Source organism: Phaseolus vulgaris, chromosome 1 (assembly GCF_051622355.1).
Source record: "Phaseolus vulgaris cultivar YP4 chromosome 1, ASM5162235v1, whole genome shotgun sequence".
In the NCBI taxonomy this organism is placed as follows: Eukaryota; Viridiplantae; Streptophyta; class Magnoliopsida; order Fabales; family Fabaceae; genus Phaseolus; species Phaseolus vulgaris.
The window spans coordinates 42,047,574-42,064,120 of NC_143498.1; the positions used below are offsets into that span (position 1 = coordinate 42,047,574).

The following is a 16,547-nucleotide window of genomic DNA, read 5'->3' on the forward strand; positions in this document are numbered from 1 at the left end:
TTTTGACTTATGGATTTCTATATCCGGAAGCTAAGTGATATTTTTTTTCAGCATTCTTAATGGATACAGCTGCCTTAGAAGATAAATGCGAACGGAAAAATGGCAAGATAACACTGCCCACCGCGTTCAGTGCGAAAACTAAGGTGGCAGTGACGGTAGCGACTGCTAAACGAAGGTGGCAGTGACGGTAGCGACTGCTGTGCGAAAACGAAGAGGTGTTGTGATTGGGTGCAGATCACTCCCTTAATCTATTTTCAATTTCATTAAAGATATTTTCATATATTCACAAATTTCATTAAAGATAGGGAAAATCAACCCTGAATCCAATGCTAAAAAGGATTTGAAAAAAGTAAGGGTGAATTTTATTGTTAATTTTGGGCTTTTATATACGTATCATTGAGAGAATAGGTCATTAGTGAGATATTAGATGTCAAGTTAATTAGGATGTTATATTCCCATAATGATGTTTTTTTAGTAATACTCCCTAAAAAAGTAATAATAAAAATAAAAAAATAGTTAAAAAGTTTCTAAATTATTAAATTATATAACTATTAGAATAAACACAACAGTAACGTCAATACTAGAATTGAATGGGATTTCATCCATTAAAATGATTTAAATTTAGTTTAATTGAATGTGTCATTTATGTATCAAATTCAATCTAAATCCAAACCACAAGTGTTAAATAAATAATGAATTAAGTTGAATTAAGTAATTAAATATTCAAATATAAAATTTATTTTATGATTTTAAAAAATAAAATCTTTCAGATATAACTTTCAAATATTTATATTATATCTGTATTTTGATTAAATAAAACATTTGAACAAATTAAATAATAACTTAAAGTAAAAAAAAGTAACACAAAATGGAGAAGATGTCTCTTATCATACATTCAAAATTCAATTTGTAAAATACTAACTTGGTTTTCATGAGGTTTACGATCAGAATCACACCATTAACCTTTCTTTCATAAGACAAACGGGGAAAAAAAAACTATCTTCAAAGGAAAACTACAGCAGCAGTGTAAATTCTAAATACTGAACAATTTGATTACTTGATCATTATAGTCATACTAACATTACTAAATCTACCATCACTTTATTCGTATTTCATCTTTTTTTTTTGTTCCTCAATTCTAATCACACACGTTCCTTAATTACTCTACATGCATAAAGATTGGGAAAGAACAAAATCAAGAAAGTTCATAATGGAATTTTTAGGCTTATCCTGTAGGGGCCAATTGAAATAGCTTCTCTGCTTGATCAGGGAAGAATGTAACGAATAAATATGCACCTGAAAATTTCATTTAAACAAATCAATAGCAGCATAAAAAGTAGTGATAGAAATATGCTAAAAGAAAAGACTCACAAACAAGAATAGTTCCCAACACAGTTGATATTTTTCCTTGGATTGTCACCAAACCAGCTTTGCCTGCATCCTCCAACTTTGAGGACCCAACAGAATCAAATGTCCCTACAGAATTGAAATAGTTTAATTGATTATCCTAAAATATAAGTTAACTTCTAAATATAAGTCAAACAATCACTAAACCTGGTTTTACAGTTTGAAGACCAGATGTTATGCATGCTATATTTTCAAAACCAGCTTCCTCTAACTTATTTGCAGCTGCTGCAGACCTTGACAAAGAACAAAGAAAATCCCAAACTCTTACATCAGACTATTAAAACTCAATGCAAGTACAGTGTAAATTCAAGCCAATTTATAGGAATTTGATGTATCTTTTTGTCCCACAACATCTAGAAGTCCTTGAGGTGAAGTTTGTAGTTTTGTCCTTTTTAGTATATTATTCAGGTGGCATCAATTTTCCCATCAACAATTGTCTCATTGTCTCATTGAAAATCCAACTCGTAACCTTAACTCTAATAGCAATTGTTGACTCAAACTCTTTATCATTAGACAAAAAATTATAACTAATAGTCAGAGTGAAATTTTTTCCACTTAAAAGCGTAATAGCTCCAGCATCACAATTCGATTGTGATTTAACTTACCTAACCTACGCCACAAGATAATTGATAACATATGCAACAATATATATAACATTTTATGTGGCATCATTTTCTCTCTAATTTGAGTCAAGTTACCCGTAAATTCTCTTGCACTTGCACGATAAATATTGGATGATGGACTATGAGCTTCTTTAGAAATAGTTACTTTGGTGAGACCTTGGAAGTTGGACACTAAAAGCATTTATGCAGAACGTTGAAGTATGAAATTCATTCATATAGGAAATGACCTTGGTCTTATTCCATAAAATATATTTGACTAAGATGAGAAAAAGACCGCCTTAAAGAAAAACAGGCAATGAAACTACAAGCATGAGTACAAATTTCTTAGATTGTCCCATAATGGAACAGTTCTTGAAAATCTTGTATCCCCCCTCTCCTCACAATCCAAACAAAACACAAATACTTTGTAGTTTGTGGCTTTAGATATGGGTTGTAATATATAGCTGTATAAGCTTGAATAACTGAGAAGCTTGACACAAGGATATCTTTTAACACATAAATAAAATTATATCTGACTAAAGAATTAATTTCAACAACTTTTTATCTCATTATTTAAAAGGAATATTTTACATCCTAAAAGACATGTTATATCATCAACAGTTCAGTACTCTTTTCAATGAGCTTTTATTTCAAAGCTAGAGTACAAACAAAATATACTCTCACTTCTTCCTCCTACCCTCATACAACCTCACTGTCATCTCTTCTTTTACTATTAAGTCACCAATTAGCCTTGAATAATCAAACCAAAGCTTCATCTCTTTTTCATCTAACATTTAGATATTAGACTCTACGTAGTTATTATATTACACAACCATGCTATGAGTATATGTAATATTGAAGCCAATCATATATAACGAAAAACAAACATGAGAGTTGGGGTCTGTGTGTTCTACGAAGGTGAAGTTAAGGACCAAAACATATCAATGCAAGCTTACTGTGAACATGACCAGATGGTGTAAATAATTTGCAGTCAAATTGGGTAGGAAATCATAAACAAACCTCAGTCCTTCCTGGCATACAACCAAGAGTTTACTTTCAGGTGGAAACTGGCTCTTAACAGATTGTATAAACTCAGGATTTGGCTTAGTGAATGGTAACCCATAGAACAACCCAGAAAAATTATTGTGCAGCTGCCTTTTTATAATAGTACCTACAGAAAGCGAAAGTGACAGAGTAACAAAATTGAAGCAGAAGAACATGCCCACATAAAACTTTTAGGAAGGAGAAACTCCATACCGGGATCATTGTCTTTGTTTTCAACAAAAAGAGGCACATGACTACAAGATTTTATGTGAGCTCGCTCAAATTGATTTTTGTCCCTCACATCAAGAACAGCATATCCATCCACTTCTACAAGTTCCTTCGCCTTGTCAGCGTTCACAAAATTCACTTCTGCTTTTATTGTCAATCTTCTCATTCCAGTTCCAGGTAGTTTCCCTGGCAGGGCCCTTGCATTGTGAGTTTTTAATACCAACCAACATGTCCCTAAGTTGCTGAAAAAACAACCTTAATCCCTCACAACCATGTCCACATAGATTTTTCAAACGTTAACTGAACTTTCCCTTCACTACTGTTTTCACCAACATGGTTAATTTGAAATGCAGAATATAAAGTTTTTTATTTTACACGCTGAAAATCTAGGAAAGAAAACCCCAAGATAAAATAAAGATACTTTTTTGTGGATTTGTTATGCTATGAGTATAAATAACCATTTGAAGATGTTAAAGAAAGAGAGAAGTTAAGATGAGTTAGTTACCTGGAAGAGGAAAGACAGGAAGCGTAGAAACCAGTTCCTGCCATTGTATGAAAATTGTTTCTAACTCATATCTATCCGCTGAAGCTGTCTTTCAAAGTTGAACTCACTCGTGCCACCTGTTAAATTTAATGGGCCATGAAATTTGCAATCAGCAATGGTTTTCTGCCACGTGTCAAATATCTACAAAATCTTAAAGCCTTCAAGATTCTATAACCTCATCACTGGTACCCTTGTTGGTGCTGGCTAACAGTGATAGCTGTTTGTTTAGCTCAACATGTATATTTTTTTTCATAAGACTTAATTTTCAAAAGATCTAGTTTTCAAAATAAAATAAAATAAAAATCTTCTAATTAAGCTTAATCAAATAGAAATAATTATAATACAATATGCCAAAGTAGAAACTGAACCATTAATTTCAGCCACATTTTGAGACAGCCATAAAAAAGGTCAGCAAAAAAAATATATAGGATATTTCTATAAATACTGTATTAATAGTTAATGAAATCTTAGTTTCGTAATGATTTTTTTAAAATCATTTTTTATTTAGCAATGATTTCATATATAATTTGTAAGAAAACACAATGATAGGAGAGTAATCATAAGCCTTGTTTTTTTGTTAAGAAGTTTGGAGGAAGAGAACAATATAATATAACCACTAATTATCCAATAGTCGACGTTCTTCGTTGGATGTAGTGAAAAAAACCATGAAGCTGAAACATGGAGATGGTTTTCAGTTCTCAATACTAAACATTCGTAGTACATGAAAAAATTGAATAGTTTTTTTTTTTTACAGTATGATATCTTTCTACACATTTCACTGAAAACATATTTCCATCTAGTCTATTGTTATTCTAAAATATATTACAAAAATAAGCATTCTAAAAATATAATATAATTTTGTGTGTTCAAAATAAGCATTACGAGAAAACATTACCAATTAACAATGCATTCCAAAATATATTTCCTTTAATACATTTAAATATCTTTACGAAATATAAATTCCAGAATATATTCATACATAATATATTATTTCTTTTATATTATCAAAACTTCGTTTCAAACTAATCCTTAAAAATAAGTAAAATTTGATTAAAAATAATTGTCGAAGATAAAAAAAGTATCATAATATACTATTTAGACATCTTTTCCAGACTTTAAATACACACACATAACAAATAACAATTATTAAATATCAAGATCAATTACTTTAACAATTAACATAATTCAAAATAAACTAACAAATTTTAAAAAATTATATTTTTTCACTAAAATTGTAATTTTTTTCTTATTACCTACTATTTACCTTTAAAATACTATTAAATACAAATTCCAAAATATCATTGTATTGAGAATCTCAAAACTATCGCCAAGGAAGAACATTGACTATTGGAGTAATGTGTAACATAGATTAACCCACAACAGCACACTTATTGGAATTTAACCAGTTCGGCATCACCAACTTACATAAGAAACAAAATGGAAAAACTGCGAAGTATGAAATTCCAACTCAAAACAAAGAGACGGGTCTACAAAAGAGTGATCCACTCTTTCCTATCAATTTGAAATGTCTTCGGTCATAGAAGTGCATAAATTAATAATTATTCTTCAGTACTGGTTCTTTTCTTTGTTGTGTAAGCGGCATACTCCTTCCCCTCGTCATGTTTTAATGTCTGACCACCGAAATCAATATATGCAGATGTGAATGCCAACGCTGATCCAGCAGAAAGTGCACTTTTGATGCTCCTTCCTGCAATAGAATGAACAGAACATAAAACTTGCTACGAAAACAGCAGATTCAGGGTGACTTATTTAGATTATAAAGTTGGTAATCCTGGTTTTGTAATTAATATCAGATTCAGAAAGGTAACTTAAAACACTTCCTAAGAAATTTTTAAGGAAGGCTGACTGTTAAACAACAACCTCATGATGAGAAACCATGTTTAAGTTAGACAATTGTAGCCGACAACAAGCAAATATGCATAAGGCTGCAAATCATGGGCTCTCTTCCATGTAAAAATATCATAGTCAACCAGGATGAACTTATAATGAACTGTGTAGGCAGGCAAATGGAGAGACTCAAAAGTTTGCAGTATAAGCCAACAGTGATGTGACATGAAACTAACAAATAGGTATGCTTGGGTGTTGGGATGGAGGGTTTTGAAGTGAAAGGAAATGGAGGATAAATCATTTATCTCAAGTAAATATTTTCTAATATAAGAAACTTATAGAATGAAAGAAATAAAATAGTGAATTCTCACAAAACCTTCCAATCATTCTTTATCCGATTTTATACACTACAAAACTTTATTAATTCGAAAATACCACCATCCTTTCCTTTCTACAAAAAACCTTAGAACAAAGGAACCAATAATCCAACACAAGTAATAAACAAGTCAGAACTTGAAGTAGAGGATTTCCACAAAAATCTTAAGACCAATATCAGCCCAATATATCATACTTTGCAGTTTGCAGTGAGAAAATGGAACAGTGAGCAACAAAAATAGTTACATTATACAATTATTAATAACTCCATACAAGGTCAATAGGCAGGAAGAAACAACATGTAGTATAGTAGCTAGAACAAACAATCACTTAGATTTCCTTTTAAAAATTTCAGGCACATGTTTAGCTAAATAATTCAACAAGTGAGCAAAATACAATGCATAAACTTCTTACACAAAATGGAGCTGCTTTACACCAATGACTGAAGAGACCAATAGAAGGGTATAAAATAAAGAAAGACAGATAAACATAGAAGCAGTAGAAATCAAGCATCCATGAATCTATAATAGTAAATTAGTAATATGAATAAAAATAAAATGAGTTTCTTCATAAGTTAAAATTAACTCATGCACAAGTTGAAAAATAAAAAAACTTAGAAAGTCATATGTGAGAACTTATACAAAGTAGCTTATGCATATACTAATTTTAACTTTTGGAGAAACTCATTTTTGTCTCCTCAAAAGTCTTGAAGAGAAGTTACTCCAAACAAACTCAAAGTAATGCTTAAAACATATATAAGGGAAAGAAATTAACCACAAAAATTACCATTTTACAACAATTCTATACAACAATCCATGACGCACAACACAGCTTGATATATAGACGCTTCCACATGTCAGAACCAGTTTGAACACAAGACATGGTGCAGACAAGACATGGAAGTGGTGTTGGACACAGCCCACCAAAACCAGACATGACCCAGTCACCGGACACACCAGTGATGACACAGTCCAGTCACCAGTTTCGTCAATGAAGACATGGCCCAATTACCAGACACACCAGCAATGTTAAACCATGTTAAAAAATAAAGGAGAAATGTTATCTTTACCCTTACCTTCACAAGAAACCAGAACAATTCTAAGAATGAACTGAGAAATGTCAAGCAGTATGGCACAGACGAGAAGAAACGTGTAGAAGTGGTGAAGACTCTGATTGCTACTGTCAATTGCAATCAAAGAATAATGCGACTGTCTTACGTACCATTCCTCACTGGCGAGTAGTGAGCAATTTCCCGCAGCCCAATAATACTTGTGTTGTGTCCCCTTTTCTCCCCACTCTTGTAACCATCTTTTTCTTTTCTCTTTCTATTGCTACTCCAATTCAATTATTTTATTCTATTTCCTCGCCTCCCATACATAACTGACTAACTTTTTCCGGTTTCTCCATAGTTTTACAATTTTTCTTTTACTATTGGAGTTATATTATGATGTGACCCCGTGTCTTGGGTTTTTTATATTTTGCAGTGTCTTGTGTTCAAATCAATGCTACATAGACAACAACAATTAAGCCTTTTTTCCCAGAAGGTGGGATTGGCTACAGTGGAAAGAAATAAGTGAAATATATTTCTGAGATATTTTACAAATGTGATTACAGTCTCTATTTATAGACTGTTTTACAACCTAATTAAAGAAAGAAATAATAGGCAATGAAAGCCAGAAATAATGAGTGTTTAAAGCTGTACAAATCAAATCAAATCACTAACAAATCTGTCCTAATAAATATAAAATAGAATCTGCACTTAATTATAACATAATTCTCCTGATTATGCAACACTCCCCCTCAAGTTGGTGAATGTATATCTATCATTCCCAACTTGCAAGTAAGATCTTCGAATTGTTTTGCGGGAAGTCCCTTAGTAAACATATCTGCCAATTGGAGTCTTGAAGGGATGTACTCAGTGGCTATAAGACCATCATCCAACTTTTCTTTAATAAAGTGTCGGTCTATCTCTACGTGCTTTGTTCGATCATGTTGAACCGGATTGTGTGCAATACTGATAGCGGACTTATTATCACATGCCAAACTCATAGGAGCTTCATATTTTATTTTTAGGTCATCAAGTATGATCTTCATCCATAAGAGTTCACACACCCCTTGAGCCATGGCTCTAAATTCTGCCTCTGCACTTGATCTTGCAACTACATTTTGCTTCTTGCTCCTCCATGTCACCAGATTTCCACCCAAGAACATGCAGTAGCCTGTGGTGGATCTCCTATCAACAATCGATCCTGCATAGTCAGCATCAGTATATACTTTCATGGATAAGTTTTCCCCCTTTTTGAATAGCAATCCTTTTCCTGGAGAGGCTTTTAAGTACTGAATAATTTTATCTACTGCTTGCAAGTGTCTTTCTCTTGGATCATGCATAAATTGACTAACCACACTAACTGCATAGGCTATATCTGGCCTAGTGTTTGAAAGATAAATGAGTTTTCCCACAAGTCTTTGATATTGTGTCTTCTCCACTTTTGGGTTTTCCTCATCATTCCCAATCCTATGATTTTGCTCTATTGGCACTCCAGTGGGCTTACAACCCAACTTACCAATCTCTTTGAGAAGATCAAGGATGTATTTCCTTTGAGAAATAAAGATGCCCTGTCTCGAGTAAGCAACCTCTATCCCAAGGAAGTACTTCAGCTTCCCAAGATCCTTCATTTCAAATTGAGCAGCTAGTCTCTCCCTCAAATTTTGTTTTTCAATCTCATCATCACCTGTAATAATCATATCATCTACATAGACCAAAAGTAGAGTGAGTTTACCATTCTGAGAATGTTTTATAAACAGAGTATGGTCACCTTGGCTTTGTCGGTACCCCAAAGATACCATAGCTTGAGTAAACCTTCCAAACCAAGCACGAGGTGATTGTTTAAGACCATATAGGGCCTTCTTAAGTCTGCACGCCTTATTCCCTTCATTAACAATACCATACCCAGGTGGAATCTCCATGTATACTTCTTCCTCCAAGCTTCCATGCAAGAAGGCATTTTTAACATCAAATTGATGCATTGCCCAACCAAAGTGTGCCGCCAGGGAGAGAATAATCCTGACGGTATTCATTTTTGCCACTGGAGCAAAAGTCTCCTCATAATCGATCCCATAGGTTTGAGTGTACCCTTTTTGCAACCAACCTTGCTTTATACCGATCCAGTGTGCCATCAGACTTATACTTAACTGTGTATATCCACCTACAACCCACTGCTTTCTTATCTTTTGGTCTCTCTACAATCTCCCAAGTCTCATTCCTTTCTAACGCGCTCATTTCTTCATTCATGGCTCGAATCCAGTTATCATCTTTTAAGGCTTCTTGTACCGATGTAGGGATTTTGATAGAATCAATAGCTGAAAGAAAACTCTGGTGCTGCATAGAAAGTTTTTCTGTAGACACAAATTGGGATATAGGATATTTGGCACAAGATCTTTTTTCTTTTCTCAAGGCAATAGGTAAATCATTTAGGTTAGGTTCAAAAGCAGTATTTAAGGTGTCCTCAAGAGTCTCACTGGTATGAGTTCTTACCTCCGGTTCAGACAATTGAAGTTGCTGTTCGACCAGGACGGGTTCTTGTTGCCTTCGCTGATATTGTTTTCCAAAATATTTGTCTTCATTATTCTTCTCTGGTAATGATGTTGGTGCAGGGTCTTTGTCATCCTTCCTAAGAACGAAATCCTGTAACAAAGGAAAAGGTGGCAACTCAAGGTCCTCAGCTTCTTGAATACTCTCCCCCTGAAGCTGAGAACTAGGAAAGAAAGACTCTGTTTCATGGAAGGTGACATCTTTGGAAATATAAACTTTACGACTTTGAGGATGATAACATTTGTACCCCTTTTTGTAGGGGGCATAACCGATGAAGACACATTTGATGGCACGAGGATCTAACTTACCCCGATTAGGACTATGAACATGGACAAAAGCAGGACAACCAAAGACACGATTCTGAAGACTATTCAACATGGGAATAGAAGGATAGAATGTGGTCATAACCTGAATAGGAGTAACACCCTCTAGAACCCGAGAGGGTAATCTATTAATCAAATAAGTGGCAGTCAGGACTGCTTCCCCCCAGTAAGATCTAGGAACAGATGTTTGGAAAAGTAAAGCTCGAGTAACCTCAAGGAGATGACGATTTTTCCTTTCAGCAACCCCATTTTGTTGAGGAGTGTCCACACAGGTTAATTCATGAACAACTCCATTTTCCTCAAGGAACTTGGAAAGGTTTTGGTTCACATATTCTCTTCCATTATCAGAACGCAATCTCTTAATTGAACTTTCAAATTGTGTTTGAATCATTCTGTAAAACTTTACAAACAAGTGAAAAACTTCAGACTTATCTTTCATGAGAAATAACCAAGTAACCCGAGTACAATCATCAATAAATGAAACAAACCATTTTGTACCCGAGATATTAGGAATAGGTGAAGGTCCCCATACATCTGAATGAATAAGATCAAAAGGTTTAGAACTTTTATTACCATTGGGAGGAAAAGTTGTCCGATGGTGTTTAGCAAACTGACAAACATCACAATGAAATGACTCAGCAGACACTTTTGTAAATAAAACAGGAAATAAGGACTTTAGGGTACTAAATGGAGGATGACCAAGACGTCTGTGTTGAAGCCATATCTGAGAGGATGACCAAGATTCACGACCTTGCTGAAGATTAGAAGTGTGTGCCTGTAGTCTAGCACCCTTTTTACTTTCTTCATGCTGTAAATAATATAACCCGCCCTGCTCTTTAGCAATTCCAATAGTCTTCCCCGTGACAAGATCCTGAAAAACACAATGGGAAGGGAAAAATACCACTGTACAATTTAAATCTTGGGTAATCTTTTGAATAGACAAGAGGTTATTGGATAGTTTGGGAACATGAAGCACATTTTTTAAAGGAAATGAAGGTTGAAGGTGAATGTTACCACGACCATTAATGGGGGTAGTGGAACCATTAGCAATAGTAATATATGGCTTACCGGATAAAGTAGTGTAGGATGAAAAAGAAGAGGAATGAGGTGTCATATGATCAGTAGCACCAGAGTCTATAATCCAGATATTTTCAGTACTAGAAGCATTAAAGGATAAAAAACTAGAACTCTTACCACTCATAGTAAAGGAACAATAGCTAGATGGCTTACTAAGGGAGTCCATGAGAGTTCAAAACCAACTGAGTTTTTCAGATTGGCAAAATTTGATCCTGTTCACACACACAGGAAAAAAAATCTGCCGGAAAAATTTTCCGGTGGCGGTTTCAGGCGGCCAGCGGCGGTTTCCGGCGAGCAGTGGCAGTTCCGACGAGCGGTGCAGTTTCCGGCGAGCGACGGCAGTGGTGGTCGGTGGTGGTCAATGGTGCAAGGTGGTGGTGGTGGTCAATGGAGAAAGGATAAGGAAAATAGAAAGTTGCAGCAATGAAGGCTGTCCAACAAATAATTGCAGCAATGAAGGCTGTCAAGGAAAATGATTACAGCAATGAAGGCTAAAAAAAAATTTGCGGAAGCAGAGTCTCCTAGATCAGGAGCTCTGATACCAAGTGGAAAGAAATAAGTGAAATATATTTCTGAGATATTTTACAAATGTGATTACAGTCTCTATTTATAGACTGTTTTACAACCTAATTAAAGAAAGAAATAATAGGCAATGAAAGCCAGAAATAATGAGTGTTTAAAGCTGTACAAATCAAATCAAATCACTAACAAATCTGTCCTAATAAATATAAAATAGAATCTGCACTTAATTATAACATAATTCTCCTGATTATGCAACAGCTACATTACATAGACCACATGATGCCAAAATGTTCTATCATAAGTTATATCTATAGACATATTATTTACCCCCAGTCCTTAATTGTTTCACCTGTAGCATTTCTAGGTCTACCTTTGCCTCTAGCCACTGGATTACCCTTCATCTGATCTACTCTCCTTATAGGGCTTCAACACCACCTAAGGAAACATACTATCATCTTTTCTACAATACGTGCTACCCCAACATTTTGTTTGATGCATTCATTCCTAATTCTATCTTGTCCACTAATCTATTGCAACATGTTCAACTTACATTGAGTTTATTCATTTGTCAGTGTTTTCCAACCCTCCTAGTATAACATGCGGGTACAATGAAAAGTTAGCATCAACAAAATATAACATGGTTATGACATAGAAACCTCCTAGGTCCAACAGAAATCTATTTTATGCTCTCCAAACACATAACAACCAATCAATGAATAATGCACAATTGAATGAAAGCAAAAAAAACTTGTAGCTTCTTTTTTGGGACAAAAAATGTGCCCAATATAAGGATCTCCCAGTGACAGTGGTGACAGTGGTGACAGTGAAAAGCAACAAAAGACCAAGCTTTCAATGAAAACCTAAAATGAAACAAGACCAGCAAAAAGGGTTAAAGAAGAAAGGGTTGGCCATAGATAACCCTCCCGTACACATAGAAACACACATACAACCACAAAAGATTATTCTCGAAAGCCAAAGAAGACCAGATGATAGATTGGCTTCCTAAGCCGGACATGAAAAGTGCCAAAAGCCATCAAGCACAATGACATAACCAAGTCAAAAAGACAAAAAAAACACAATGTTCAAATCTACTAATTTCAGAGTGAAATGGATCGAGTCATTGTCTGTGTGATGCTTCTTCAAAAATGAATGACAAATCATAGCTCAATAACAAACATTTTAGAATCCAGATATTAAATAAAATAAATTCTCAAAGATAAATATTTATAACAGAAAAGGGCTACCTTTGTAACCCAGAATAGTTGCACCAGCAACAAATCCACCAACAGCTCCATTGACTAGATCCCTCTTCATCCTATAGTGCTGCACCAACTGCTCTACACCTATGTAGACTCCTCCAATGGCAGCAAAGGTAAAACCGTAGTTTCCCATCATCTTGAAAGTCCTAATCAGACCTGGAAGGGCAACACTTCTCTCAACCCGAGGGACATCATACCAGGAGGCGACCACAGTACCCCAGATAGTGCCAGCAACTAAACCAGTTGTTGCACCCTTAATAGTTTTCATGAGTGGTGTATCCTCATCCTCTAAGTACCTACGTTCTGCTGCGTCCACCATGATTTTCTCAAGACACTATCAAAAAATTAACACTACTCATTAATCATGTCAAAAGATAAAAGCTACAACACAACATTTCATACCACAACCAATTACCACTAAAAAACACAGGAAAGACAGTTGTAATCTCTCCTAACAAGAACATTTTGACAGAAACCTAATCCAGATAAACGAGATTAAGTTTCCAAGTATCATAATGCTTTCAGAATACACACACAGCATATAAATTACTGACCATTTTTCCAATGATAAGAAAACATAATTACAGGAAACAGTGGTGGAATCAACAACTAGTAGAAATACGCCGAACCAATTCTACGATAAGACCCGGTGATAACCGATCCAAAAAATGAATTCCAAACCGGAAAACAACATTGGAAACATCGGCAACAGAGAATAACGCATAGAAATATTAACAATCATAAAAAAACGAGTATGAAGAATCACACATACATTCAGATCGAGGAACGTGCGCTACTTAAGAAAGTAAATCAAATGGAAACCCTAAACAGATGAGTGGACAAGGTGGGAATGGAGTTAGAGAAGAGAAATTGAGGCACAAATGCGATATTGATGAAGAGAAAAAGAAAGTGTTAGCGGTGAGAAGATAAATAGGTACCTCCGAGAAATTGAGAAGCGAAAAGATGGGTACTCGTCACTGTAAACTATGAATGAACACCCTCGACTGCGATATTACATCAGGATTTTCTTCATCATATTTTCAATTTCTTTTTTATATTTACTTTAATTTTATGTACAGCACTTTATTTTTATAAAATATACTCAAATTACATTGTTGATCTAAATAAAAATGCTTAGTCATCCAAGCAAAGTCTTGCAAATAAATAAAAAATAATTATAATAAAAAAGAACAATAGTCATTAAACAAAAGTACTTGAAATTAATAATCCGTGGAAAAAATAGTATATCTTCAAAGATAATCTTTGTAACTATTCGTTTTAGCTTAGTTCTCTAAACTATATTTTTAAAGTGAGTTCTTGAACTTGTGTTTTTTTTTAATTGGGTCATTTTGTCTGATTACCTTCACGAAAATAAAATGAAAATGTGTAATAGACAAAATTGAATAAAAATAAAAGTTTTATTTAGAATTGTTGTTGTGAAGCTCGAAGAGACTTCTGATGTTTGGATTAAATTGTTTTGTAAATATTAAAACTCAAATGGAAAAAGTCAAATACCATTTGTTACATTGTTTTTTTCCAGACATTTCAGAAACACAAACACCAGATCGGAACCAAAAATATGAGTAGTTTCCAAATCAACTTGTGTATCGACTTCTCATTATTATATTTAATTTATTTTTTAATTTAAAATATTATTATACTATTATATTATTATAATAATTTGTCAAATACATATATTTTAATTTTTGGGTTTCCACAAAATATTTCTATTCATTATATATTTATAATAAAATTTCTTATGAATTTCTTTTATACTTGCAGTTATCCATTGATAACACCAGATATTTTTTTATTAAACAAATAATTTTAAAATATAAAATTATATAAAAAATTTAAATAAATCACATCATAAAGTATAATTTTAAAAAACTAATATTTTTAAAATAATTTTAATTTCATACATTTAATTTGTAAATATAAATATATAAAATGTCACCATGGTCACATCTACCATGTTGGAATGTAGAATTGGTACACATCTCTCTCCTTTCTTTTTATTTCTTCTTATTACATTTCTCTAATTTCCTTTTATTTTTTTTATGAAATTATATATTTTATAAATTTATTATTATTTTATTTATTTATTTCTCTAGACATAAATAAACTTTTTAAGCATCTATAAAACATTTTCCTATTTGAAATGGTATATTTTGCTTCCATATGACAACAATAAATCATTTGAAAAATATTTCCAGCAATGTTTTCAGAGGCTATTATAAAATCAAGAAATAAGAGTGAAAACAATAAATAATTTTGACTGATCATAAAAATACATAAATATATATTTTAGAGAATGAAAATTCTGTCAGTAATCATTTTCTATATTATCTTTCCTATTTTTAAGATATATTTTAGGTAGAATTAGATTAAGTTGGGATAAATCCAACATTTAACCTAATTAAAAAAATTCATATTACATTGAATTTTTGCTTTTTTTTTCTTTTCAGATTCATCCTACTTATTTTATCATTGAAATGGATTAGGTTGAATTAATTGATCTCAAGTTTTAAAAATAGAAGTGTTAAATTTGTAATTCTCAAATATTTTTTTCATAATTTTCAAATATTTTTTGAAAATAGATTATATAATTATTATAAGTAAAATTTTAAAAACTAAAAATTTAATATTAAAATTTTTATAAAAAAAATCAAATTATCAACCAATGAACCTTTTTTATAAAAATTTTTTATCAAGGTCTTGAATTAAACATAAGTAATCTGCCCCTTAACTCATAAAATAAAAAATTAGATCAAGTAAGGTTTGGTTTGATTTCACTCAATTTCAATAAACTTTAATTAATTTTATTTGAATTGGGTTGAGTGAGAATTAGATTTTGTAGTGAATAAGACTTTAAAACACGAACAAAATTGATTTTTGAAGTTGTAAATGATTATTGTTTGTAAGGATTTATCTACGGTATATTGCGTAAGTCCCTAGGATACAACAGGAACTTCTCAAAAAATTTTAAGGATCAAAATTAGCAACATTCTTCAACCTCCGAAATATCAGGCAAGGAGTAGCGGAACATTCACTTGAAACGGTAACATTTTCTGTTTTGGCTTTTGCATAATATCTCTACGCGTTCAATCTATATGCGTTTGATTTGTTTGATTTACAACAATCCCCCACATATTGCAAAAGATAAAACATAGAGATAAATAAATAAAAAGAAAATTTTGGGTTCATCTAAGATGTAATGCATCAGAGCTGGTATAACAAGTTATATGAACCAATCTTAAATTGATGAACTTAACACATAATGTAGTTGGTATAACAAGCTATATGAACCAAAACACTCAGTATGTGTTAGAGGTTTATCAATCATAATACACACTCACATTACTTGTTGTTATCGTTGTGTTGCGCTTACTAGGTCATGCGCGTGTCTGGTATTCATGAGTGCTATAGAGATCTCGTCAAGATCTTATGCAATCGGCCTCACTTGACACTCATATAGGTGATTTCATCAGGTGTATGCTGCAAATCATACACCACCCATAAGGAATATGAAAAATCATTACAACTTTATAAATCGTTAAAACTCTTTTATCTCAGATTTTTAACCACAAGGTATATTTTCTCGATAATGCAATATCTAGCACTTTCACACACCATAGGAATGGACAAAATTGATTTTAAATCAATATTAGTGCTAACAGAACTAACAAGTGACTTGTTTTTACCATATGGGATCTCAAATCACAA

The 16,547-nt window shown here is 33.0% G+C and overlaps 2 protein-coding genes across 4 annotated transcripts; both read right to left on the reverse strand.

The window, feature by feature from the left end:
- Positions 1-1,027: 1,027 nt before the first annotated feature.
- Positions 1,028-3,904, reverse strand: LOC137814121 (Rhodanese/Cell cycle control phosphatase superfamily protein). Of its 2 annotated transcripts, XM_068616691.2 has the most exons (6): positions 3,787-3,904; positions 3,267-3,523; positions 3,030-3,180; positions 1,555-1,640; positions 1,372-1,476; positions 1,028-1,296 (listed from the first exon to the last, which is right to left on the reverse strand). In XM_068616691.2, exons 1-6 carry the CDS (start codon positions 3,828-3,830, stop codon positions 1,226-1,228), a joined length of 714 nt encoding a protein of 237 aa, XP_068472792.1. In that variant the 5' UTR covers positions 3,831-3,904; the 3' UTR covers positions 1,028-1,225. The 2 variants fall into 2 exon arrangements, 1 of the variants encoding a protein (XP_068472792.1); XR_016521218.1 differs by lacking the exon at positions 1,555-1,640.
- A 1,198-nt stretch (positions 3,905-5,102) lies between these two features.
- On the reverse strand, positions 5,103-13,890 carry OEP16-3 (Mitochondrial import inner membrane translocase subunit Tim17/Tim22/Tim23 family protein). 2 transcript variants are annotated; one of them, XM_068616692.2, is made up of 3 exons: positions 13,760-13,890; positions 12,807-13,155; positions 5,103-5,533 (listed from the first exon to the last, which is right to left on the reverse strand). In XM_068616692.2, exons 2-3 carry the CDS (start codon positions 13,138-13,140, stop codon positions 5,385-5,387), a joined length of 483 nt encoding a protein of 160 aa, XP_068472793.1. In that variant the 5' UTR covers positions 13,141-13,155; positions 13,760-13,890; the 3' UTR covers positions 5,103-5,384. The 2 variants fall into 2 exon arrangements, with proteins under 2 accessions (XP_068472793.1, XP_090158958.1); XM_090302832.1 differs by having other exon boundaries at positions 13,594-13,827.
- Between the last annotated feature and the right edge of the window lie 2,657 nt (positions 13,891-16,547).